This window comes from Ricinus communis, chromosome 1, assembly GCF_019578655.1.
Source record: "Ricinus communis isolate WT05 ecotype wild-type chromosome 1, ASM1957865v1, whole genome shotgun sequence".
NCBI classification, from domain to species: Eukaryota; Viridiplantae; Streptophyta; class Magnoliopsida; order Malpighiales; family Euphorbiaceae; genus Ricinus; species Ricinus communis.
In genome coordinates, this window is record NC_063256.1 from 5,716,536 (window position 1) to 5,742,213 (window position 25,678).

General features: G+C 33.7%; 5 protein-coding genes across 10 annotated transcripts; 4 read left to right on the forward strand and 1 right to left on the reverse strand.

The window, feature by feature from the left end:
* Window positions 1–303: 303 nt before the first annotated feature.
* On the reverse strand, window positions 304–4,240 carry LOC8274738 (magnesium transporter MRS2-I). Of its 2 annotated transcripts, none has more exons than XM_015720361.3 (11): window positions 3,734–4,240; window positions 3,613–3,642; window positions 3,354–3,510; window positions 3,143–3,264; window positions 2,814–2,888; window positions 1,768–1,992; window positions 1,641–1,685; window positions 1,394–1,438; window positions 1,240–1,269; window positions 752–867; window positions 304–645 (listed from the first exon to the last, which is right to left on the reverse strand). In XM_015720361.3, exons 1-10 carry the CDS (start codon window positions 3,974–3,976, stop codon window positions 799–801), a joined length of 1,041 nt encoding a protein of 346 aa, XP_015575847.1. In that variant the 5' UTR covers window positions 3,977–4,240; the 3' UTR covers window positions 304–645; window positions 752–798. The 2 variants fall into 2 exon arrangements, with proteins under 2 accessions (XP_015575847.1, XP_002520990.1); XM_002520944.4 differs by having other exon boundaries at window positions 752–871; window positions 3,734–4,238.
* A 4,861-nt stretch (window positions 4,241–9,101) lies between these two features.
* On the forward strand, window positions 9,102–14,962 carry LOC8274737 (probable galacturonosyltransferase 6). Its single transcript, XM_002520943.4, has 9 exons — window positions 9,102–9,856; window positions 10,008–10,042; window positions 10,376–10,423; window positions 10,541–10,769; window positions 10,857–10,930; window positions 12,092–12,324; window positions 12,515–12,872; window positions 13,098–13,619; window positions 14,182–14,962. The coding sequence occupies exons 1-9, from the start codon at window positions 9,730–9,732 to the stop codon at window positions 14,455–14,457; spliced, it is 1,902 nt and encodes a 633-aa protein (XP_002520989.1). The 5' UTR covers window positions 9,102–9,729; the 3' UTR covers window positions 14,458–14,962.
* Window positions 14,963–15,113: 151 nt separating this feature from the next.
* LOC8274736 (photosystem II reaction center W protein, chloroplastic) lies at window positions 15,114–15,904 on the forward strand. The gene is made up of 2 exons (XM_002520942.3): window positions 15,114–15,321; window positions 15,405–15,904. The coding sequence occupies exons 1-2, from the start codon at window positions 15,225–15,227 to the stop codon at window positions 15,704–15,706; spliced, it is 399 nt and encodes a 132-aa protein (XP_002520988.1). The 5' UTR covers window positions 15,114–15,224; the 3' UTR covers window positions 15,707–15,904.
* Window positions 15,905–16,281: 377 nt separating this feature from the next.
* LOC8274735 (DNA-directed RNA polymerase III subunit RPC8) lies at window positions 16,282–19,539 on the forward strand. 4 transcript variants are annotated; one of them, XM_002520941.4, is made up of 8 exons: window positions 16,319–16,481; window positions 16,845–17,029; window positions 17,111–17,206; window positions 17,895–17,982; window positions 18,350–18,434; window positions 18,571–18,646; window positions 18,728–18,811; window positions 19,228–19,539. In XM_002520941.4, exons 2-8 carry the CDS (start codon window positions 16,919–16,921, stop codon window positions 19,270–19,272), a joined length of 585 nt encoding a protein of 194 aa, XP_002520987.1. In that variant the 5' UTR covers window positions 16,319–16,481; window positions 16,845–16,918; the 3' UTR covers window positions 19,273–19,539. The 4 variants fall into 4 exon arrangements, with proteins under 4 accessions (XP_048235766.1, XP_048235760.1, XP_015575848.1 ...); XM_015720362.3 differs by lacking the exon at window positions 17,895–17,982 and having other exon boundaries at window positions 16,304–16,481; window positions 18,525–18,646; XM_048379809.1 differs by lacking the exon at window positions 17,895–17,982 and having other exon boundaries at window positions 16,282–16,481; window positions 18,350–18,646; window positions 19,325–19,539.
* Window positions 19,540–20,452: 913 nt separating this feature from the next.
* Window positions 20,453–25,392, forward strand: LOC8274734 (glutathione reductase, chloroplastic). Of its 2 annotated transcripts, none has more exons than XR_003079346.2 (11): window positions 20,453–20,930; window positions 21,013–21,238; window positions 21,608–21,886; window positions 21,975–22,151; window positions 22,437–22,490; window positions 22,589–22,737; window positions 23,596–23,659; window positions 23,729–23,899; window positions 23,991–24,128; window positions 24,532–24,649; window positions 25,009–25,392. XR_003079346.2 is itself a non-coding variant. In XM_002520940.4 (11 exons), exons 1-10 carry the CDS (start codon window positions 20,548–20,550, stop codon window positions 24,571–24,573), a joined length of 1,683 nt encoding a protein of 560 aa, XP_002520986.1. In that variant the 5' UTR covers window positions 20,457–20,547; the 3' UTR covers window positions 24,574–24,610; window positions 25,009–25,392. The 2 variants fall into 2 exon arrangements, 1 of the variants encoding a protein (XP_002520986.1); XM_002520940.4 differs by having other exon boundaries at window positions 20,457–20,930; window positions 24,532–24,610.
* The last annotated feature ends 286 nt before the right edge of the window (window positions 25,393–25,678 follow it).

The following is a 25,678-nucleotide window of genomic DNA, read 5'->3' on the forward strand; positions in this document are numbered from 1 at the left end:
CACAAAAGTAATCATTTGGAACAAAATGAATTGTTATAGAAAGGAGAGAGTGGGGAACATGAACATTTAATTCAAAAAAATTGTTCATAAAAATTGTTTCAATGACCAGTAATCAATAGCCGCGTGCTCTTTTACTAGAGTGCTTTACGGGGGACCTGCCTAATCCTCTGCAATCTGCATGGAAGCCAATTGAATCGGCCCCAGCAGTAGGCCATCTTACCTGTTAAACTCAAATGTAGCACTACTATATATATATATATATATATATATCTATATATAAATATAATATTATGCACATCACAATCACAAGTTGAATTTACCGGCTTTATCATACAAAATAACAATAATTACTCTTTGATTTTGTTATATCTACAGGCCTATAGGCTTATCAGACACTCTTGCTAAATTCAATGACTAATTACTTAAGGCCCCATGGTTCCCTATGTTTCTACATGAAAATGATAATGGGTAATCTAGCATCATGTTTGTTTTGGTTTTTCTTTTTTGGCACCTGAAATGCTGATCCAGTTATTGAAGCTTTGCCCTGTTATCCTATACTCATGACCCAACGAGACCTTTGTGCCGAGCGTATGAAATTATTGATGCGAAAAGAGTTGCACAAATTAGACTTGTAAGGATTACCACCTAAAATTACAGAAAACCAAAAAAGAAAAGAATTGTATGAGGAAAATAAAATCATCCAGTTTATGTGTAATATTGCTTTGGTTTGGAAGATGAGCATTATACATACCCATTTAAATACGTAACCATGGCCCTCCCTCCATGTATATTGCAAATTCATGCCAAAAATGGCTGCCACCAAGGAATATACAGACAAACACACAGTTCCTGAACACAGGAAGAGCTCTAGCTGCCGCATAACATTCAAACGAAAAAAAAGGAAGAGCATTTATCAAAGTTGTCCAGATGGAAAATTGTATCTAGTCAATTGAGTTTTATTAAGACATCTTGACTAGCACAAACAGCAAAGCAAAAAGAGATATAGTTTTAGAGGGCATTTAGAGGAAGGGGAGAAAAAAAAACCCTTAAGCAGAAATCTTTAATATTCAGAATCCCATTCTCAGATTCATCCTCTTGTAAGTCCATCCATGGTAATTGTTAAGATTTAGTGTATATAAATCCATTTCTATTAATCATTTGAATTAACGGTAGAAAGTAAAAGCAAGCTTAAAGAATTAAACAATGAATCAGATTACAGATTAGAGTCCAAGGTCGCACCTGAATGAGTTGATTTCGATGATTATCGAGCTGAAAAACAAGAGAAAGCATTGCAAACTTTATAATGCCTTGGAGAATTTCAATTTAAAATTTATAGATACTGCCCAACTATAGAAAGCCTCTTTCAGGAATGACTGCAACATCAACTATTTACCTGGATGTTGATGTAATCCTCTGTGTCATCAATGTATTCACGCAGCTGATGTGACAAAAATATTAAAACCAGCGTCAGAGAAACACGATCTAACATCAGCGTTCTAGATAATTTGTTTTTGAAGAAAGCAGCTAAGCGCAAGGCCATGCAATTTAGAGTCTACATGCGACTTTTCCTGCCTCGTTTAATATGTCAAGTAGACCATGTAAGAGCAGAAAATGATCTGCAAAAGACGTATGGTGCTTACTGTGGCCAGTTTATTCAATGTGCCATCAATCTGCATGAAGTACGCCTGCAACAGAAACCAGCGTCTAACTTGAGACCATTTTTATAGAATAGATATGTTAATAAGGAACTTAGATAACATGTACAACCTCGAGCAACATTTCAAGTTCCTCAACATCATGCTCTCCTTGCATTGTTGTTACACTGGCCCTACTTGTTCTGGATATCTTTGAACCTATAGTAGGAGAACTAAGAAACCAATTTGGAGGAGCGCCATAGCTACTAATAGGTGAAGAGCTTGCTAATTTTCTTGATAAGTAAAGGTCTGCCATATCATCATCGTCATCCAGAAGTTGTTCAAGTTCATCCCTTATCTGGAACATGACAAGTGTATGTCTAATAATTTGTTGATAGAAATTGTACCCATTCACATGGCATATTGCAATTGGCCTTCAGGAACTTACCCATAGGTGCTCTAGCATGCAGCTCTTACGAAGCATTTAGATTGACAACGTTCAAAACTCAGGTTGATATTAGTACCATTGAAGGATTAAAATAGATACAAATTTCAGTAATTTTCAGTTCTTGTGCTGGGTATCTCCTCCATGTGAAGGTATTAACTTGCAAGTTTATCTGTTTCTAATGTTTGTGTTTAATTTTCAAGTTTTCTTAGATTTTTCAGTCGGCTCCTCGAATGCAACAGCATTCTCACTGAGGCTTCTCCATTTTCAGGATGATGTGTGATATTTTGTTAACATGTCTATTAAAGATAAGAATAGGAGAACTTTTAAGAAAGAAATTTCTAGAAGGTAATACAGATTAAAGAATGAGAAGTTATATGAATTAATCATGGAACGACTTCTGTTAATTAAGAAAGGAATTTTAAACTAAAATGATACGTGCTCTCCATAGTTACATCTAGCAAATAACTATGATTTACATGAATCAGAAGAATCTCATCTGCAAGTACCAATGTCCGATGACATAGCGTAGAAATGAGATGACTAGCTATACTTTTTCACTATCTTTGAGACTACTAACACATATGCACATGCAACACCTATGCATAATTATGATTAAGTTGATAAATTCTTTTGAAAAAGAAAACATGATGTTTTTGTAAATCAGCAAACTATACAAAAGGAGAACTTAACCCGCTGGTAAAATTGTAGGTGCCACAGAAACATTGACATACCTTTTGAACCCGATTTGTCAACCTTGTCATAGAACTCTTCAGTTTACGCACCCGATCCAAATTAAGACTGCTAATCTGCATAAAATGATTGCAATTTGACAGAAGCATTGAAGCATTCCCGAGGATTTGATTGTATCAAGATATATTCAATAGTACAAGTTAAATTCTATGCCTAAACTGCAAGAGACCGGCTGGAAATTACAATAATTCATGTACTGAAGTTGCAGTGATAAAATTGGTATTCATGTAAGTGTCAATGAGGGCAACATAATATGATTCAGGCCAAAAACAAATCAAATACAAAGGTTATTAAGTAAGGCCTTTTTTACCTTGGAGGTGAGCTCATCTAAAGCTGGATAAGCATCAGTCTCCAGTTCTCGAGTCCGTGCATCTAGGAAACTACAAATGGCTTCAAGTGCAACTTCTAATGCTCTGAATTCAAATGGGAATTCTACATTTCACAACCCATATATGAATGTCATCAATAACCAGAGTGAATTGCGGACATTGGAACCATCAACTGCATGTCAGGGTACATACCATTTTCTTGGTCTGTGTCAACATCTTTTCGCACCCCAGGGTGCTCTTCTTCTTCAACTTGAACTTGAGTGGCGGTGACATACACGAGAGGCAATCGTCTTTGAAGTTCCTCAACGATAGGGATTACATTATCATCCAGTGGATCTCTAAGCAATACCTATCAATAGACAATTAATAACTGAAACGGACTCTCCATCTCTAAGCATAGAATTCATTACAAGTGAACATTTACTCTTCTCTAACAAACAACAACAGTTACCTCCTCGGCTGTGATTATAGCTTTGATGTGCTGAAAAGAAATAAGAACAACAAATTAGTAATAAAAAGAAAGAAACAGAAGTAAAAAAGAAAAAAAAAATTGTTAGAAAGTAAGAAAGGACCTCTAAATTGAGAACAATAACTCTTTCTCTGCCTAAAATAGTAGAAGGGTAGGATAAAAGAGGATCAAGAATTCGAAGATCTCTAGCGTGAATCTGAACTCTACGCATGATAGCATACTTGTCCACATCAAGAATGCTACTCTGTCCATTGCTGTCCAGCAAAATCCAGCTTCTTGAAACCGCAGTCTTCTTCTTCAATGACGCCTGTGGTTCCGCTGGAACCACAGCTATGTCTCTTTCCATTTCTTGCAATTGGATTTCACATACAACACCAACCAAGCAAGTACACAAGTACTCCTCTTTGCTTTATTGAAGTAAGCTTGCAAATAACGATGCGAATTGGAGAAAACGAGAAATCTTGAGAGTATGGTAATTAGAGAGAGAGGGAATTGAAAGATGAGTTGAAGAGGTAAGTGAAAGAGAAAGAAAGAGAGTGGTGATGAATATTGAAGGAGAGCAAGAATTGCATGGACGATAGTAGAAGGTAAGTAGTAACTAACTGCTAAGTGGAGAGGAGAGTTGCAGAGTAAGTTAAAATTGGAGGGGAAAAAGGTTTCGAACAGATAAGTTTGTTTCAGTTTCACTCGCATGTTTCGACGCGTGCTGCCTACATCCCGTGACGGTCACTGGGAGAAGCTTTCTTTTATTGAGAAAAAAATAATTACGTGGTTTCCCAATTTTTTTTAATTTTAGTTATTTTATATTTTAAATAACTTTTTCCAATCAAATATTTGAATTCTTCAGAAATAATATATTTAAATTTTTTTGCATGATCTAGACACTGATATAGAAACTAGTTAAAATGTAGATTCGCTCTTATTAAATAAACCAACATCATCTAAAATTAATAAAATATAAATATATATTCTTCTTTCCTTGTATTCATTTTGTTATTCTCAATAAACATAATTCACCTTCAAAATTATACTTTTATTTTTTAGAATCAAGTAATTTAATAATTATATTATTAGATAATTAATAAAACCTATTTAATTAGAGCTTCAGCGAGCTTTAATTGATAACATATCTAAATATTTTATAATTTTTTAAAATTAAATGTTTAATTAATTTAGAAATTATTCAAACGTTAAAATAATAAAAACTAAAAATAATAATATGATCATCGTATTTAGTTTGATATTGCTACCGCGCATGACTTCGAGAGTTGTGATGATATTACGGAGGAACGTCTTTATCAGAATATTTTTACTTTTCACTTCGGACAATTAGTAATAATTTTTCTCTGTGCTTCCAGAAATATCTTTTATGTAGCTTGGCAAGGAAATTTTGAAGCATTGTTACAAGACCCTTTCTAAATTCATTCTATTTATATTTATCATATTTATATATTAATTATTCATTTTTTTCTATTTTATTTTATATTAATTTATTAATTTTTATTAATTTAATTCTATTTATTTTATTTATATTCGGGACAGAGTGAATGAAGGGAGAAACTTCTAGAACGAGGAAAATGATCCAATGACTTCAAAAAAATTGAACGAGGATGTAAGACAACTTATGAGTTTTAGATTAGTGTTACATCATCCATTTAGTATGATTTTTAACTTTACTAGGTCTACAAATATTCAAATTTAAATCTTAATTAGAAATCAATTTATTAAACATAGTAAAGAGATTTTACATAAAGTTAATGACACATAAAAAATAGTATAAAATACCAAATATTGGTGAATTATGTAAGTTTTACTAACCAATTGAATTTATAACAACAATTTTGATATAAATCAATATTAAAGTAGTAAGTTAAAAATTATTATTATGTAGCTTAAAATGTTATTTATTCGAATTCGTTTTCTAAATATATAAATTTATAGATTTAAGCGGGTATAAATCTGAATTTAAAAATTTTTAGAGATAAAATTCATATGCGGCCAGCATGAGAACCCCACACAAGGCATAGCTTAATACTTCATCTCATTGCTGAAGAATAATTCAGAAAATTTTAGAGCTTATCTACTTATAGAAAGTTATGTAATTTTTTAAAAAAATTTAAATGAAAATAAAAGTAAAAATTTGTATTTATTTATATTATTTCTTAAAAATAAAAATAGAAAACAGTTTTTTATTTTTAAAATTATAACTAAATTTAAAAATAAATCATTTGCTTTTAAATAAAAATAAAGAGTTTTTATTTTATTTATTTTAATATGTTTAAAATATTATAAAATAAATTTTTTTATTTCAAAAACTATATAAAAAAAATTATGTATAACTAAACATGTGATTCATTATTTGAATCAATAATCGCCCACGTTATTCTAAAGCGCGTGGTAGAAGTTTAGTTTTGGCTGGTTTTGGTATTTATGTGAATGTGGCCATGCACCCACTGGCATTCATTTTTATCACAAACTCGCAATTATGGAGTAATGCGAAAGCAAATTGTACATTTCAATTCAAATAAATTAACGACACGTCCCACCCGATGTTTATTTTTCTCTTTCAATTTGTTATATGATTTTAATTATGAAAAGTTTGTGGATCAAACCTTTAATTTTCTTAAGATTATCTTTCTTTTCTTCTTTTTTTTTTTTTTCCTTTTTTCTTTATGTAAGACTTTCTCATTTCCCTCGACAAATTCAAACTAAAAACACCAAAATATGTTTTTTTAGCCTTCAATTTTCCTTTTTTTCTTTTCTCAATTTCCTTAGATAATCCTTACATTTCATTCAAATATACAGAGTTTATAAAATTTATTTCTACAAATATAAATATAAATTTTATATAATTGATTATAACTAAACTAAATTCTAATAAGATAAATATAATTTTAAAAATAAATTTATAATAATTAATTAATATATTTTATAACAGTAATTTTTCTAATTTTATTATCTATATTTTACTTCCTCTATTCTATTTTTTAAATAAAATAATTTTTTTAATAGATTTCAACTAAACATAATATTAATCTTAACTAGTAATCTTGTCCAACTCTTTTCTACCTATTTGGAAACACATAATTGATGTTAAATGGCAATGGATCTATGAAAAATTCTAATTTTAGTATATTTTTCATGAAATTTTTTATCATCGTATAAATTATTTAAAATTAACACTTTGAGTTAATTTTTTACCATCAATTATAGTTCTCTTAAATAGATAGACAAAATTGATCATTTGATTATTCTTTTTAATTTATTTAAGTTTTTGTAGAAAATAATAACAATTTAATGTAATTTCTTATATCTCTTAAAATACTAATTTAAAATTTCTTAAATAATTAAAATGTTTTCATTTTCGTTTGTTTATATTATAAAGAGTATAATTTTAATTGACAACAGTATTATTAATTGAAAATATTTTATAATAATAGCAAACAATAATTTACTAAATATTTAACATCAATTACTGGCTAGTAACAATTTAACTAAATAAGCGCCCATAAAGTAGGGAGTGTTTGATAATATATTATAAGCCTAACCTAAAAATTTAAATTAAGTTAAATATTACTTGAAATGACAATTAAGATTATTTAATTTAATTTTTCTACTAAATACGCTTATGAATTTTAAATTTTTTTGTTAAAATGACTTTTTTTCAATTTTAATGTATTCTTAAATTTTATACACAAATTAAAAACAGATTGGCTTAAGTGTTTGCATATGTTTCTATTGGGATTCACTTAATCTGTTTTTCCTTTTAATTTTGCAGTTTCAGACATTGGCGTGAGATTCAACTAAGATTAAACCGGTCCAATGTTTGGTCTATCTGTTCCAGCGCATAATCGAAAATAGCTCAAGCACGCCTCCAATGTCGCAGTTTGTTGGCCTACAATCTCTTTCAACACTTCAGTCCATAATAAAAGGGCTTCGGACAATTCAGTCCATAAATAAGATTACTCCATGAATAATATTTATTCACTCTCATAATTTCAAACATATGTACCATCTTGAAAACAACAAATTAATTAAAATATAATTTGATTTTGAGATTGGAATCCTCAACTCAAAGGGGAAGAAGACATAGTTTGGTTTTGGAATTATCGAACTTAGATTTTTGAATGAGAGACAAAAGGGTGGCTACTTCCAATTGCTCAATTTTTATTTTTTTAATTTATCTCAAAGCCCATTCCATCCAAATTGCAGACTCCAAACTCATTCATTTCAATGTGAAAATTTCCGTGAGCTTCCAAAAAGAAACACTCATTATTCATCCGTGATTATTTGGCATCCTACAACATGTTTTGCTTCTTCTTCTTCTTCTTTTTTCCTTTTTCTTTTTTATGTTTTGTATAAAAGTGATTATAATATTAAAAAATTTGTAGTTTAGTCTACCATATATATCATATGTAGAATAAATTAATTATATAATAATATATAATATTATTTATTAAATTTTATATTTATATTCATTAGTTTTTAATTATGAGTAAGTGGTTAATGATAATAAATAAAATATTACATATTACTATACAATTTGATTTAATTTATAGATGACGCAGTGAATTAAATTTAATTAATTTTTTTTTATAATATTAATATTGACTGTTAAATGACTTGTTTTTAATAATAAAACGGATTATTTGCTTAAAGAAATCAAACAAATTACCAATAAGATCAGAGATAAAAACAATAGGTAAATAAATAAAACAAAAATCTTTCAAAGCCGTACAGTTTTATACCATGCAAAATAAATTTATTTAACCCAATATTTTATATAAATTTATGACAAATAAAACAATAACACATCAGTGGATACAGAAGTATCTAATTACAGAAAATTCAAAATCAAAGCAAGAGGGAATGATGGATCTATGAGCCAATAAAAATTGCGTGAAACAAATGGAATTGGTTACAAGGAACAATTAAAGCAAAATCGATGGCAGAAGAGAAAAGGGGAAATAAATGCAAATAATCTGGTAAAATAAAATAAATAGAATTCCGTGCTAATAACAATATGTATTATTTAAGAATAAAAAATTTGAAATTCAAAGTTAGGTCGGCTTTGGATCACCAAACCCTAACTTTGCATGGTGAGAAAATTTCAAAAATCTCCACATAATTGATTTCTACTTTGATACAATTAGTAGGTTCACAAAAAATCTGATTTAAAAAAGAAAAATAAATAAATTCAGGGAAAATTGTCGTATTCGTGTGCAGCAAACACTTCCTGAATCATTGCAACAATCACTAAAAACGGATGCATAAACCTACAAAAAAAAATGAAAACAGAAAACAAAAAAGAAAATAACGCCGTCCATGTCACGTGGCGTGTTTCTTTTTTCTTTTCTTCAAACATATATTATATTTCATTAATTAATTTTTCCTACGAAGGAGGTAATTGACGCTAAACAAAATTTCCGAGGATATGCAGGTAAAGAAGAAAAACACAAAGATAGAAAGTGGGGTGAGAACATGTCTCTGAAAATAGGAAACCATTTTTATCTTTTTCCAGAGAGCGCCAAAATAAATAAATAAATTATTATGATATTGTTGTCACTACGCGTTAAAAATGGAAACACAGTGACAGGGCCAACAACTAGCACACCCAGATTAGCCACCACTGACACTCGTCCTCATCATCCGCCATCATGTGCGTCACTCATCGTCATTCTTCAGTTCTCATTCCCCATTCTCCATTCTCGAATCACTAAACTACACCCCAAAGTATATAAAAGTCCCATCCTATAAAACCTCTATTTGACCCAACCATTTTATTTTATTTCACAGAATTTTATTATTATTATTGTTTCTTTTTCAGAAATTCTCTCCCCCTCGTCAACAGGGCCGAGCATGGAAAAAACTTTTTAACTCCTAACTCTTAAAACGCAAAGCACTTTTTTTTTTTTTTTTTTTTTTAAAAAGGGAAATTCCTGAAACCCTAAATTTTTCTGTCCATTTCTTGCCAACGAAGTATCGAATATTGCCGATTTGCATTAATGTGTTTTCTGGATAACGATTGATTGAGTAGATACAGCATAGAATCTATTACTATAACCTTTTTTGGAAGATTTATAATTTTGACACGGTTTCATGATATTGATGAAGAAAGTGCTGCTTCATCAGTGGCAGAGGATTTTAATCCTCTCCTTGCTCTGTTTTACTGTCTTCTCTCCACTCTTATTTGTTTCCACTAGGCTCAGAAATTTTACTCCAGATGGTAATTTTCTTTGCATACATTTCAATGTATTCTTGTTTATGAATATTATTTTGATGATTGAAACAGAACTTTCTAATCTAAACTATAAATCACTTGATTTGATTAATAATGTGTTTGTTGGTTGATCTTTGATGTGAATCTGTTTTGGCAGGGAAGCAAGAGTTTGCTGATGACTTGTCTACTTTTGTAAGAACTTCATTTTTATTTTTTTTAACTTTAATATCAGTTTTGTACTCTGTGTTTGGTTGCTAAACAGAGAAAAGAAAAAGGGAGAGAGAATCCCAGATTTGACAAACTCAAATTAATGAAATTAACTTCTAATCAACTGAAAGATAAAAATTTGAGATTTTTATCAATCTCTTGGAGGTAGTGATTGATGATAAATAGAGTACTTTCAAAATAACTACTTAGGTTAGTTCATGTATTGTATTAATGTTATTCAGCAGTGCTAAATTACATTTGTCTGCGGATATTTACGGTTGGTTGAATGACGATTCAGTTTTGATCCTATTTGTTTAGGTGCACAAGTATAAGACAGATACTGTAATACTTAACGCGATTGAACAGGTAGCTTGAGATTATTGTTCCTTTTCTTGTTAGCTTTGCTTTTACATTTTTTGTTTTGCTTGTAGTTCTGTGCTATTTTAGGTTTTATCCTTGTCAACTGGTTGTTTTACACTTTAGGAAGAAGGTGAAGAATTGAAAGGTCCAAAACTGCATATTTACGAGGAGAAAGATTTCGGTTCTGCAGTTACTTATAGTTCTGCTGATGGCAATAAGGATTCTGAGCATTCTGAAATCACTGAAGAGATAATTCGTAATTCTGAGCATTCTGAAAATACTGGAGAGTCAATTCATGATTTAGAAAAATCTGAAAGTGCTGAAAATATCACTTTTCCTCTGAAAAGCAATGGTCAGAAGCATTTTCTATTTTTTCTCAATTATTTCTTACTGTTTTGATTACGTACTTCTATCTAATATGCAACTTTTTGAGTCTCAGGAACTAGCCATGAATTGAAAGAAAAAGATAACCATATTCAGCAGGAAATAGTATTAACCAAGACAGATGATCAGGTACATGTACACTTTGTAATTGTTTTAAAGGCCTCTGTGCATGTTATTGCACTTCTGTATCCTTTACTAAACTTGGGTTGATGTTTGTATGGGTTGTAGGATCATCATGAAGGTAATAAGCAATAGCATCACTTAGAATTAGATTTATCATTTGCATAAACTGGTCTGATTTTTTGAATCTGCATGTGGTAATGCCTGCAAAAGTTGTTTTATCCAATTCTATGAAACTCAATTTGTATGTATTTGTACTGTCTATCCGACATAAATTACATTAACTCATTATTCTGCCTTGTCTATCTCTGCATGTATTAGAGACAGAGCTTGGTGTTACTCTTGGTGTTGCCTTTTTCCTTTTTAGAAGTGTTTCACTTTCTGGTTGGGCATTTGATACATTGTCTGAATATGGTCAAAACAAGGGTATTGGCGGTGGATACTTGACAGTGATAGTTCAGTAAATATCTAGATCCAGTCCTGTGAAGTAAATATCAAATATCCTTTTTTATGTGAAAGGACTACATATTGTCAGGACATAGACTGATATAAGGAGAATAGTTAATGGCTTACGATGCCAAAGATATATGTCTTGCAGCAGAACATATTGCAAAATTTTAATTTCTTTAGCTGTCTTATTAACACCATCATATAATATGCACAAGGATGAGTGGTGTATTTCATGATTATGCCTGGTCCCTTGCCAACTCTATTGGCTTCGTAGAAGGCATGAATGAAAAAGGTCCACTCGACTTTGTCCCACTATTTGTCATGGTCATCTAAACACCACTTGTAGGTTCTTTCTGATTTCTAGGTATTTAATGATGTATGGACAGGTATCTTTCAGCCATTTTGCTTTAGTCAGGTGGCATTGTATCCAATCAAAGACTTGTGTGGTTGTACGTGTAACTAGGACTGTGTGGAATGGACTATGTTGCAAGTGCTAATCACGGCATAGTTCCATTGATTCTGTTACATACGAGCAATTTAAATATGATACTAATGACTTCAAAAAAAAACAGGATGTTCATTTGGTTTTCATATTTTCCTTCTTTCATTGTGCATGTTATTTACATTCCAGAATATATAGCAGATACAAGCATTGACTATTGTTCTTATATTGGAATAATAAGATTTATTGTTCATATTATTTTCTTTATCTGGCTGCAGTGGCGATCCAATCAAACAACAGTTCATCGTTATCAGAATGTGCGTACTCCAACACGGAGAGATAGAGATGAGAAAGTAAAGGAGATGAAAGATCAGCTGATTAGAGCCAAAGCATACTTGAGTTTTGCACCGCCAGGCAGTAATTCTCACTTAGTAAAAGAGTTGAGGTTGCGTATGAAAGAATTAGAACGGGCTATGGGTGAAGCCAGGAAGAACTCAGATTTGTCAAGGAGGTACCTTCACAACCAGTTTGTGCTTTCCTGCAAAAGTCACCAAACGTTGGAAATTGATCGATTATGAAAATTGATAATTTGTAATGTTGCTTTTGAATGAAAATGCCACAGTTGCTTCTGGAAGCATTTTCAAGCTCTGATTAAGAATGATGAGCCAAATTGATTTTATATGTGACATCATTGTTTGCAGTGCACTACAGAAAATGAAATCTATGGAGACTACCCTGTCCAAAGCAAATCGTGTCTACCCTCATTGCTCTGACATGGTCGCAAAGCTCCGTGCCATGAATTACAATGCTGAAGAACAAGTTCGAGCACAGAAGAATCAAAATACATTTCTGATTAACCTTGCTGCTAGGACTACACCAAAAGGCCTCCACTGCCTATCTATGCAGCTGACAGCTAAATATTTTGACCTGCCACCAGGGAAGAGGCTATTTCCTAACCAACAAAGGGTGCATGATCCAGATCTTCATCATTATGCTGTTTTCTCTGACAATATTCTGGCATGTGCAGTGGTCGTTAATTCCACAGTCTCCTCTGCCAAGGTAAACCGCATTGGTCATAACAGTCTTATTCTTAGCCTTCTATAACAAGTCATGAAGTTGGGCTTCAATACTGAGATTGTTTTTTCAAGTATGAGGATGCTACTTTTCTGCTTCGACAACCTTTATATTTGTGCGCAATTTTTTTAAATTTGCTGCTGTGCCATGATATACTTTATGACAAATGCGATAAAAGTTTAAGATTACTATTGTTTTAACTACTGGCAGGATGCAGAGAGTATAATTTTTCATGTAGTGACTGATTCTCTCAACCTCCCAGCCATCTCAATGTGGTTCTTACTGAACCCTCCCAGCAAAGCTACAATTCAGATCCAGAGCATAGACAACTTTGGATGGTTGTCAACCAAGTATAGTTCAACAGTAAAGCAGCAAAATTCACATGATCCAAGTTATGTTTCTGCTTTGAACCATCTTCGTTTCTATCTACCAGATCTCTTCCCTCTGCTGAATAAGATTGTGCTGTTTGACCATGATGTGGTGGTGCAAAAGGACCTAACTGGACTTTGGAGTCTTGATATGAATGGAAAAGTAAATGGAGCAGTAGAGACTTGCCAGGAAAGTGATACTTCATATCGCCAGATGGATATGTTCATCAATTTCTCAGATCCATTTGTGACAAAGAGGTTTGATGCCAATGCATGCACATGGGCATTTGGGATGAATTTATTTGATCTGAAAGAATGGAGGAGACAGAACTTAACTGCTCTCTACCATAAATATTTGCAAGAGGTATGTTAAGCTGTTTCATATGCATCTGCTTGTGCTTATTCGCTAATGTGGGTCATGTATTTATGTTGTCTCTGTTGTTGCTTTCTGGATTTGTGTTACCTGTGCTGTGCTCAGGATATATATATATTTTTTCAAATGTAGAATGAGTTCTTGAAGAAAGGATATAACTTTATTAACTTATAAATTGAACATTTACAAGGGTAACTATTCAATTCAAAGTATCTAGACATGGTTGTCTATTGGGTTTTGGACTGTGGTAAGGTAGGTGAGATGGGATAGTTGTTTCAATACAATACCACCAAGATGTAACCCATCAGACATTTTGATGATGGCATTAAGTACCTTTTTAGTTTGACAAGTAAAGATCTTTGTGTGTCTGTTATAATGCACATTTCTTTACATGTATATTAGAAGATTTTGGAATTTGTCCTAGGTGAGTTAGGGAATTGCACACCAGATATTTGATTGATGTATACATTTGTAATCTTCGCATGTGCACTTCTGAGTAATACATAGATTTGTCAGCTTGCAGTGAATATTCTAATACTTGAACTGGTTGCAGGGCTACAAAAGGCCATTGTGGAAGGCTGGGAGCTTACCAGTGGGTTGGGCAACCTTTTATAATCAGACGGTTGCTTTGGACAAGAGATGGCATAGATTAGGGCTTGGTTATGAATCAGATGTTGGACAGGATGACATTAACCAAGCAGCAGTCTTACACTATGACGGAGTCATGAAACCATGGATGGATATTGGTGTTGGAAATTACAAGACTTACTGGAGCAAACATGTGAACTATGATCTTTCGTACTTACAGCAATGTAATATCCATTCATGACTGGAATCAGAGGGGGCAAGTCGTTCTATGAGCTCAGAAAACATCATTCATTACTTCCTTTTATAGGAAAACTAACGTGTTCGCTTGATTCTTTGAGAATTTTCTCCTGTAAATCTCATCCCATTTTTTCTCTCCCAAAGCCGGCTGTAATTTCTGAGTAGATGAGTCAAGTTATGAAATAAGGGTGTCACTTGTAGTTAGTGTGTAGTGTACATAACTCAGTTCAGGCATTTTGGTTTAGATTTAACATCTTACATTTTAAAAGAAGATTCACTATAGTAAATGGTATCGCTCTTTTCAAACTATAGTTCTTTCTCCTGCTTTTAGATTTCGTGGATGAAAAGTCCCATGGTTCTCTAAGGATTGTGCAATTATTTACGTGATGTTGGACGTTGTGTTTTGTGCTGTTTAGTTGAGGTGTCAGTGGAATTCCCCCTTGAATATTCGCTTTCCCAATTGAATAAAAAGAAATTTTAATGGGTCTGAAGATTTCCCTTGCGCAGAATGTAATGTCTCTTGTAGAATACAGTTGAATTCTTGGATTGCAAACTCCTGAATGGATTATGTGACATGTGGAGGAACGTGGTTGGGCTTTCTTAGATAGCGGATATCAAATGGGGGTCCCTTATCCAGCCATGTCATGTGGTGCGTTGGACAGATTTTGTTTCTTTTCATAATGTTGATTTGTAAACCTCCTGTAACCTATTACTCTTTTGCTGCCAATTTCTGCTCTCTGTTTAATCCATTTTCTTCCAAATCCACGAAAAATGGCCACCATCTTTGCCAGCACTCCAACCTCATCTATCACTCGGGCAAATTTTGTGCACAAGAGTTCATCAGGGATCACAACCTCACGTAATCTTGGTAAGAACTTTGGATTCGTCACTAACATTATATTATTGAATGAAATTGAATTTTGTGTTGTTTAAATGCATAAACGGCACCAGACTTGCCAGCCATGGCAATGAAGCGAGGAAGCGTAAGGTGTTGTATGGATGAGCAACAAAGTAGGTCAAACAAGGGGATGAGTGCGTCGCTGATAGCATCTATATGTGGTGTAACCATGTCGAGCCCAGCCCTAGCTCTGGTGGATGAGAGATTGAGCACTGAAGGAACTGGACTGCCCTTTGGTTTGAGCAACAACCTTCTTGGTTGGATTCTGTTGGGTGTGTTTGGTCTCATCTGGTCTTTTTACACTGTTTACACTTCCACCCTTGATGACGATGAGGATTCAGGATTGTCCCTCTAGTGGGTGGGTGTACTGTTTGTCATAATTTCCATTATTGAAAAGAATATAGAAGAAATGCCAAGGGTTTGGCCTTTTCTTTACCATCCATTTTCACTGTTTCTTCTTTTCTTTTAGCAGTACTTCCTGTATATGTGCAATTTGTGTGCCCTGTTTTTTCTTACCTCTCGTTACTAATATTATCTCTCCATTAATCCTTCAGTTGCTTTGATGCAATGATGTTAATGAATGAATGAGAAAGATAGTTTAATACAGGAATTATTCAAATACCTCTTAGAAAAATACTGTACTAAAAGAAACATTGATGGTAGGAAAAACCTACTGATAATTTATGTACAACCTTAAGAAATAAGTTACTTTACAAAACGCTAAAAATCATATCTAGATATTTAAATTTTAATGGTTTTTATTTATTTAATATTTCAATATTTAATTTAATTTAACAAACGTTTTCAATTATTTTTTAATAAAATTTATATATTTCTTATATGCAACTTCATTTAACTTCATTTATATATTTATATATATTACCCATTGATGTTTAATATTACTAAAAATAAAATTAACATATTTTTTAAATTAATTAAAAATGAAATTATTAAAGTGGCTTGCTATAATCATAATGAACTAATGATCATGGCTATTTTTCCAAAAAGAAAATGAACTAATGGTCCATAAAAAAAGATGTTAAACGACGTCGTAGCAATAAGCTATAATAAACTAAAACATTAAACCTGGCATCTTCCACTAGCAACCCCCGTTTCGCGCGCTCACGACTGTAAGTTCTTCCCCTCTCCTGCTTACCATAATTATTGATATTACAGTTCTCGATTTGTAAAATTAGGGCTCTTAAGTTAGCATTTTGCAACTAGTGTCTTAGAACTGTACTGTTATTTCAATCATTTTATAAAAAAAGTCTTAAATATGATCTGATTTTTCATAATAATTAGATAAAATTATAATGGCATCTTTCATTTTAACTGAAAACTAAATAATAAATGACGCGATATGACAAGAGATTCGTGCTGTTTAGTGAGCTTTTTTTTTTTTTGATTCATAGTGAACTTTTTTTAGTGACCCAGCTATTAGCAGTTTAATCTGCATATGCCACTCCACTATTTAACAATTTAGGGTTTTACAGAGGGATTAGCGTTTGTCTACTGACGGCAACGAGAACTGAAGAACACTAGAAGGATAGCAAATCCGTAAGAAGTGATGTTCTATCTAAGCGAAATAGAACACACTTTGCGTTTACCTCCTTCCCTTCTTAGCCTGCCTCTTCAAGATGCTGTTAAGAAAGAGCTTGAGATTATCTTTTTAGATAAGGTTTGGTTTTTTCTCTTTTCTTTCTGTTCTTTTTAAATATCTTTTATTTTCTGTTTTGATGTATATTTGTTTGTTATGAAGGTTATTGCAAATTTGGGGCTATGCATTTCAGTGTATGACGTCACACATATTGATGGTGGCTTTATATTTCCTGGAGATGGTGCGTCTACATATACGGTATAGTGGAATCACAACATGTCTTTCTCTTCTCTGTGTTTCTTTTACGTTTTGGGCCTTTCAATTGTAGTGAGTGCTAAGTCTACTTTTTAATGCAATATTCATTATTTTTCTTTCCTAGACTGTAGGATAGGAGTTACCAGAATACATAAGGGATATTTGACCCTTACAATCAATGGAAAATTTGACATCACTACGAGAACTTAGCTCATCGGTATAGAAAAGAAGTGATGTGGCAAATAGAGTCTTGATAAGTTACTCGTGATGTCTCAAAGAGAGGTGACATTTTGAAATCATTGGATATATTGGTGCTAGAGCTAAGAGGGTGAGACCTTTGTCCAGTTTAGATGTTTCTAGGTAGTTTGTTTATTCTTCTTCTTCTTCTTCTTCTTCTTCTTCTTATTATTATTATTATTATTATTATTATTATGATTACTATTATTATTACTACTACTTCTATTATCATACAGTTTAATTCAGAGGGGAGTAGGCTCTCAAATTTGATTATGTATCAACTAACTTTGTTTTATTGCTTGTTTTGGTGATAATTACATAGCATTCTATCATGTTATGTTGAACGGGTAGATATGATGCATTAAATTGATCCTTTTTTTTGGCTAGTATTGCCTGAACGATCCACAGTTCTTTCATAAAATGTGTTGTTTCACTTGATTTGTAATTCTGGCAGGTGAGATTTAGAATAGTCGTGTTTCGTCCATTTGTAGGAGAGATAATTGTTGCAAAACTTAAAGAATCTAACAATGATGGTTTGCGCTGTAAGTACTTCTATATGTATCTTTCAACTCTATCTCTTCTGCAACACAAGCTTTATCATTTTAAAAGTGATACTGTGGCACAAGTAACCCAACTGGGTGCTATAGAAATTATTGGAATTATTTGGCATCTGAGTTTTAAGTGTTTGACTAAGGGATGCATTAAGTGAACAAATGCTTCTCTTTTTTTTTTCTTTAAGATGAAAGAGTTCAGCAAAATGAAACTTACTAGTCTATAAGGATTATAAGTTTCCTCCTCATTGCAACAGTTAATCCGATATCTTTCTTTTCTTGAATTCCATTTCATGTCATTGGTTCAAGCTATAACTGTGCAGTCCATGGATACTGATCTTGAACCCATAATCAACAGTGTCACTCGGATTTTTTGATGATATATACATACCATCCCATCGTTTGCCAAAGCCATCTTATTCCCAGCAGGATCCTGAGAATAGGTAAGACTAATATCGTTTTGCCAAGCTTCCCTATTTCCGCTTCTGGTACAACCTTACTTGTCATTGTCATTGTAATCATTTACTTCATAGGTGTTTCAGTACAAATTCTTTTTAAGAAAACTCTAGAAAATTTCAGATATCAGGCTATTTGGATTTGGGAATTTGTTTCGGAAGACAATAAAATGGAGTTCAATATTGATGGCTTAGATGAGGTATATCATGACACTGATATAGTTATGCTTCGAGTTAATACTTTGAGAAAGTTTATTCTGACTTCTGGTTTCAAATGACAGATCAAGTTTCGTGTTGACAGCGTAAAGTATCCTCCAGTTCCACTTGAGCAACAAGAAAAGCCGTTTGCTCCTATGGTGATAACAGTGAGTTTATCATTCAGATTTTCATTACATCACTATCTATTGCCTTTGGGAGTGTCATTACTTGATGCCTTTGCGGGTGTAGTAGAATTATGGCAGAAGATGAATTTAATAGCAGCTCGAAGTATTAAATGGTTATGTAAATGATTTTGTTCCCTTCCTTTTCATATCCCAATTTAAATCATGATCTTCTCTCTGAGATAAGTTGCTTAATATCCTTAAGCAATACTAAGATGATAGCATACTCATTCCTAAAGGTAATTATATATTTAGTTGATCTCTTTGATGACTGATGACACTTTTATCGTCTCCGTCTGGAACATGGGATAAATTTTACCTTTAGAGTGCTATTCTTAAATTTCATCCCCTTAAGGAGAAGTACTTCTCAGTGACTATCTAATCTGATTTTGGTCATGCAGGGATCTATTGATGATGAAGGTTTAGGCCCTGTTTCATGGTGGTGATGCAGGAAAAATTTGGAAATTGTAGCTTATCTTATCTTTTCTTTGGATTCAGGTGGTTGGGGTGGAACATTCATGCAATGGTTAATCAACCCTGTAAAAAGAGTTATAATTTAAAAGCTTGGAGAGAAATTTCTTCTTTTTCATTGTAGAGGTTAAGATTCTTTTTTCTTTTATTAATTTCCTATCCTTTATGTCAAACCAGAAACTCTCATTTTTCATTGTTTTTTTTAAAAAATAAAATAAAAAGAGTCTCTGGTTCGTTTGTTAGTAGGGTGGATCGGCGGACCCAAGTGGGGGCAAGTGAAGGCTGAAGCCTGTATTGACTTTTTCTTTTTACCTTTTTAAGAAAGGAAGGGATTTTGATAGAGTTAAAAACTAGGCTTTGGTTCTTGACCCTTATCTGTTGCCTCTGTTTACAGAACTAGGTTCTCATATCTAGCAGTATACATACTCGTAATTTGATGGCTAAGATGTGAATAGAACTGGTATAAGTTTTCAGCTGCATCACCTTCTGCGGTGTTAAATATTTCTATGTTCATAAAAGTGAAATTCTAAGCAAAGACTTGCTGGGGGGAAGTGATGCAAAAATGAGTTCTTGGTCATTCACACTGAAACTGAAGGCTGCTATATATTAAGTACAAAAGCCAAAACAATGGGTTAGCGGTGTCAATTGCCAATGTCAATGAGTGGTTTCATTATATGTTTTAGCCGACATATTTCATTTCTAGACCATACAGCTATGCCTATTTACTTGTGATTCGTTAAATTTTGTGCATTGACATGCCTGAATGTAAGAAAGACGGTATCCTATAATTTTTGCTGGTGCGTTAAGAAACTCAGTGAGCAAATACTTGGGTCCTTGGGGATTTTATCTTCAGATCATATTTGGTTATTTGTGATTGATCATATTTCTAGAGGCTGTTATGCACTGCACCTGTTGGCTCCCGCGAACAACAGCGGTTTAACAATGGTCAATGATTTAAGATCAGCAATCGAACAATAAAATTTCGGGTTAAGATAGCATTGACATAAAAAAATAAAAAATCTCATTTAGATGTATTACTAAATTATAATTCTGAAAAATACGATATATGATGGTAATTATTAATTAATTTTTAACTTTTGAAGAAAGAAGACCTAAGAATTCCGCAAGCACCTTAAAGACGACCCCACATCATGAACGGTCTAGAAATCTTCTCATTCTACAACCCCCGAAAGGTATATTTATTTCTCTTCACAGAAAATCCCACCAATATTTTTTCTTTTTAAAAAAAAATGGCAGCTACATCTCTGACTACACCTAAGCTAACTTCTGCTACTTCTCTTCAATCCCTCTATAGAAAACTCCCCGTTACAATCCCAATCCCAATCCCTCTCTCTTCCTCCTCTCTATCTCTTTCCAAAACCCTGACCTTTCTCTCTCCTTCTCGCCGCTTCGCTCTCCCTCTCCACCGCCGTCACTTCTCTGTTATCCGCGCGGACTCCGGTAATGGCGCCGAACCTTCTCGCCGCTATGATTTCGACCTTTTCACCATCGGCGCCGGCAGCGGTGGCGTCCGTGCCTCCCGCTTCGCCTCCAATTTCGGTGCTTCTGTTGCTGTCTGCGAGCTTCCTTTCTCTACTATATCTTCCGACACCACCGGTGGCGTCGGCGGCACGTGAGTTAAGAAAACAGTAATATAAATTATTTATTATTTCAGTTTAATTTTTTTATTTATTTTTCAATTACATTTAATGTAGATGTGTTTTACGTGGATGCGTCCCGAAGAAGCTGCTTGTGTATGCGTCGAAATATTCGCATGAGTTTGATGAGAGTAATGGATTTGGATGGACTTATGCGACTGAACCGAAGCACGATTGGTCTACTTTAATGGCTAATAAAAATGCTGAGTTGCAGCGTCTTACTGGAATTTATAAAAATGTTTTAAAGAATGCTGGTGTCACTTTAATTGAGGGTCGCGGAAAGGTAAAATGATTTCTCACTAAACTTTTTTTTTTTTTTTTTTGAAATGATTTCTCACTAAACTTAATTTGCTGGGAAAAGCATTCTTGTTTCTAGTTTTAGCATTAGCATTTAGAATTTGTCTGAAAAGTCTAAACATACATTCATTTTCATTTTTATTTAATTGAATACGTTTTAGTAATCCTGGTGCTTGGAAAGTTCATAGTTAGTAGAATTCACTTCTTTCAACCTTAAAAAGAAAGATAAATAAGGCATTTTGGAAGAAAAGAACTATGCTGAAAATGACATGATTTTCAAGAATAACTCGAGTCAACTAAATTATTGCATTTCATTCATTACAAACAAGCCCTTACGACGTTGGAGTATGTGCAGATTGTAGACCCTCACACGGTTGATGTTGATGGGAAAACTTATTCAGCAAGGCACATATTAATTTCAGTTGGGGGGCGTCCATTTATTCCTGAAATTCCAGGAAGTGAATATGCAATAGATTCAGATGCTGCCCTTGATTTGCCATCAAAGCCTGAGAAAATTGCAATAGTTGGTGGCGGTTACATTGCCTTGGAGTTTGCTGGTATATTTAATGGATTGACAAGTGATGTCCATGTATTTATACGACAGCAAAAAGTATTGAGGGGCTTTGATGATGAGGTAATAATGACGATTATTACTATCATTTTATTAGATACACAGTTATCTTTACCTCGCAACTGATTATCCATCTATATGCTCCTTGCAGATCAGAGATTTTGTTGCAGAACAAATGTCTCTGAGAGGGATTGAATTCCACACTGAGGAGTCACCTCAGGCTATTATTAAAGCAGCAGATGGTTCTCTTTCGCTGAAGACCAACAAAGGAACGGTTGAAGGCTTCTCCCATATCATGTTTGCAACAGGACGTAGGCCTAACACAAAGGTCGGAATATTTTCCTTTTGTTTTGTCACACTGAGATAATTTGGGCACTAAAGGCTTCAATGGAGGAATTTGGTCAATTCCTTAACTATGCCAATCTACAATTAAAATTAAAGAAAATGAAATTTGTGGTATTAGCTGTTTCAGTTTCTTGTATCTTTTTTCTTGCTTTTGGTGTAAATCGATACAAGTGCCAACCTGGTAAATCCCAAGCCACGTAGTCCATTTTATTTTTGTATTGGGTGGGAGGAGAGAAAAAGTGTAATGCCAGTTTGGCTTGCATTGCAGAACTTGGGATTGGAGACAGTGGGAGTAAAGATGAACAAGAATGGAGCGATAGAGGTATCCTTAATATTTTGGTTATCTTTTGGTTGATTTCCCTTATTGTTTGTTTCCCTCTGTTCTGCATGTCCTTAATAGTTCATCACTTTATTGTCCAGGTTGATGAATACTCACAGACATCAGTTCCTTCCATTTGGGCAGTTGGTGATGTTACAGATAGGGTGAATTTGACTCCAGTTGCTTTAATGGAAGGGGGAGCATTAGCCAAATCTCTGTTTCTGAATGAGCCAACAAAACCCGATTACAGGTAATCAATTTTGCAAAAAATGGATTATTACTGCTCATACAGAACTTTCTGTCACAATCCGTCTTCAGTTAGTAGCAAAGTTGGATTGGAAGTTTTTGTAGTATCACATATAGTCACTTCTAGACCTTTTCGGGATTTCACTCTCTCCCTATTGGTATCAGGCATGGAGGTTTGGACACTAGATTGATGGCTCCTCTTTATTAAGTAGTTGAAATTATGGTTCTACATCCTCTAGAAGTGGAAAAGTAGCATAATTTATGTAAAAAATACATTTTTACTTTTCTAAATCTTCTATCAATGTCTAGACAATTGGTAGCTGACTTGGGATGTGTATTTGCGAGTTTTTACATTATTATTTATTTATTTATTAGTGATATATAGGGAGATGGAACTTGATCCTGTGATAGGTGATTACTGACAGATGAAAAGTAGGTTTTTCACTTTGTACAAGGTTTATAAGTTACTCGCCCATTTTTGAGTAATAGTATCACTACTGGAAGATGTTAGATATTAGATAAGTTGATGCTAACCAATGGTATTGATGTGTCTATGCATCTGAGTTATATATATTGAAATGAGTGGACTTTAAACCCATGTTTGGAAATTTTGATGTACCCTGTTCTTCCTTTCTCACTGAAATGTTCCAGCAGGTGTTAGTATGGTCATACATCGTACATAGGTAACTAACACTGTGTTACCTGAACAAATTTGTTTAGGTAACAGAATATGGGGCAGAAGAGGAAAATGAGTCATGCAGCCAACAAATTTGTTTCTAGTGGGCCCAACATTTTCCTCTATTTCCTAAACAAATCCTAACAGTTTTCCCACTTCTGATTTTCTTTTTCTTTTTTTGGACAGAGCAATTCCGTCTGCCGTGTTTTCACAACCGCCAATAGGGAATGTTGGTCTCACTGAAGAGCAGGTGATTGTTTTGTGTTTTCAGCAGCTGAGATTCTACTTCTTGTGCTTAACTTTATGAGGGTTATTGCAGGCTGTAAAAGAATATGGTGACATCGATGCCTTCACAGCAAACTTCAGGCCTTTGAAGGCAACTCTCTCAGGGCTTCCAGATAGGGTTTTCATGAAATTAATAGTCTCTGCAAAGACAGGCAAAGTTCTGGGCCTGCACATGTGTGGTGAAGATGCACCAGAAATTGTGCAGGTTTGTGCCTTGGCCCCAATCAATGCTTCCAGATCTGTATAATTTCTTGTAATCTGGAGTTCAAATGGTTCTCTAATACTTGAATTTGCAGGGATTTGCAGTTGCAATAAAAGCTGGTTTGACTAAGGCAGATTTTGATGCTACAGTAGGTATTCACCCAAGCGCAGCTGAGGAATTTGTCACTATGAGGACTCCTACACGAAAAATACGAGCAGATCCTCCATCCGAGGTAAGTTAAGAAATCAGACTATGATCGAGTTCTGTGATAAAATATGTTCTCCATCCACGGGCGAAATCTATCTTAAATGAATCAAGAGAGTATTTGTTGGCAGTCCTTACACTACTACATGAATGCTGAGTCGAGTTTTCTCTAGCTGCTGACATTAGTACATTAACCTTAAAAACTTGTCTGATCAAATTATTAAGAGGTAGATCTGTGTTTATATAATGTCTTTGGCATGAAAATGGTATTGAAATTGTGAATTGCTCTAGCATCATGTATCACCAAGCTTGCGTTCATCACTCAGATTTATTTGGAGTTGATGTTAACCGATTCCTTTCTGATCTCAAACATGTATCTCATGTTCTTAATGATTCCATCATCATTGAATCTCTATTTTAATTTGTTCCAGGGAACGACAGATCATGAGGTTAAAGCTGCAGCAGGAGTTTAGTTGGTGTATTGCTGTATTATACAGCAACTCCTTTATGGTGCGGATGGTTTCGTACAACTTATTTTACATATTAATGGTTTGTAGATATCATCTATTAATTTCTTCCCGAGTACAAAATAGGAAGTAAATTATTTGGCTATGGGATGCATGTTACTAGCAAGCCTGATCTTCTGCATTTAGTTATCTTCGCTAGAATTTTATCCTGTTGAGACTAGTTTTTGCTAAGGCCATTTCCAGCAGACATGCAAAGATAAGAGACATTAAACAGTTTGTATGACAGCCCCTCAATCTTCTCCTGGAAAGATTGTTAGAATAAAATAGATCAGCTGGTATCTTTAAAGCTGTTTGAAAATCTCTGTAGCTCACCCTAATCAACTAAAGGGTTAATTATTCTATTGGTTTTCATGCGTTAATAAATCTGAACCAACTGGGCAGGTTGTACTGTGAAAAAGTTGCGGAACAGTGACCTGGATGCTGCCATGTGGTGATGATGATGCCTAAATGGTAGGCTTGTCCTGTTGGGAGGAATGAGCGAAAGAGTTCAGCTGTTTAGAAGGAGCAAGGAGCGTGTATCATAATCATATGGATGGCTTCCAAACATGAGAATGAGGAGCAGCGACTGGAACTGAGATCCTTTTTGAAATATTTTTGGTCGTAATTTATTTCTTTTTGCTTTCACAGAAAACACTTTTTCATTAGTTACACTTATAGATGAATAATGTATTTCTCCTTCCCTCTCCATCCATGCTTGGTGTGCTGGTAAATTTGTTATTGCTGCTTACATGCTTTTATTAAATTCTGGCCCGAATGCTTTTGGAACGTCTCGCGAAATTGCTAAAACTTTTAATCAGTGATGTCAATGATGCTATTTTACTTGATGAGAGCCGGGTGGAAGAAGTGCCATCTTTTATCTCTTATGCTGCTCGATATCATAATATACTTTTTCCTTATTTAATATCAACAGGCCACCCTACTCTTATTTATGCAATTTATAATCATGTTACGTCAACTTTTGACTAAGATTTATCCAGTCTATAATCTAAATACTAGGTGCAAATTACGTCTCAGGTATTCATAAGGAAAGCATTTGTAACCATAAACTTTA

Excerpts from the sequence above, each read along its gene's own strand:
- LOC8274738 (XM_002520944.4), bottom strand. The coding sequence starts at position 3,976 with ATGGAAAGAGACATAGCTGTGGTTCCAGCGGAACCACAGGCGTCATTG. Across the intron at positions 3,643-3,733 it reads TTATTGTTCTCAATTTAGAG|CACATCAAAGCTATAATCAC; the intron begins GTCCTTTCTTAC and ends ATTTCTTTTCAG. Across the intron at positions 1,993-2,813 it reads TGACAAATCGGGTTCAAAAG|ATAAGGGATGAACTTGAACA; the intron begins GTATGTCAATGT and ends GTCATGTTCCAG.
- LOC8274737 (XM_002520943.4), top strand. The coding sequence starts at position 9,730 with ATGATATTGATGAAGAAAGTGCTGCTTCATCAGTGGCAGAGGATTTTA. Across the intron at positions 10,043-10,375 it reads CTGATGACTTGTCTACTTTT|GTGCACAAGTATAAGACAGA; the intron begins GTAAGAACTTCA and ends CTATTTGTTTAG. Across the intron at positions 12,873-13,097 it reads CCACAGTCTCCTCTGCCAAG|GATGCAGAGAGTATAATTTT; the intron begins GTAAACCGCATT and ends AACTACTGGCAG.
- LOC8274736 (XM_002520942.3), top strand. The coding sequence starts at position 15,225 with ATGGCCACCATCTTTGCCAGCACTCCAACCTCATCTATCACTCGGGCA. Across the intron at positions 15,322-15,404 it reads CACAACCTCACGTAATCTTG|ACTTGCCAGCCATGGCAATG; the intron begins GTAAGAACTTTG and ends AAACGGCACCAG.
- LOC8274734 (XM_002520940.4), top strand. The coding sequence starts at position 20,548 with ATGGCAGCTACATCTCTGACTACACCTAAGCTAACTTCTGCTACTTCT. Across the intron at positions 22,152-22,436 it reads GACGTAGGCCTAACACAAAG|AACTTGGGATTGGAGACAGT; the intron begins GTCGGAATATTT and ends CTTGCATTGCAG. Across the intron at positions 22,738-23,595 it reads CCAACAAAACCCGATTACAG|AGCAATTCCGTCTGCCGTGT; the intron begins GTAATCAATTTT and ends TTTTTTGGACAG.
- LOC8274735 (XM_048379803.1), top strand. The coding sequence starts at position 16,919 with ATGTTCTATCTAAGCGAAATAGAACACACTTTGCGTTTACCTCCTTCC. Across the intron at positions 17,207-18,349 it reads ATGGTGCGTCTACATATACG|TGTCACTCGGATTTTTTGAT; the intron begins GTATAGTGGAAT and ends CATAATCAACAG. Across the intron at positions 18,812-19,227 it reads TTGCTCCTATGGTGATAACA|GGATCTATTGATGATGAAGG; the intron begins GTGAGTTTATCA and ends TTGGTCATGCAG.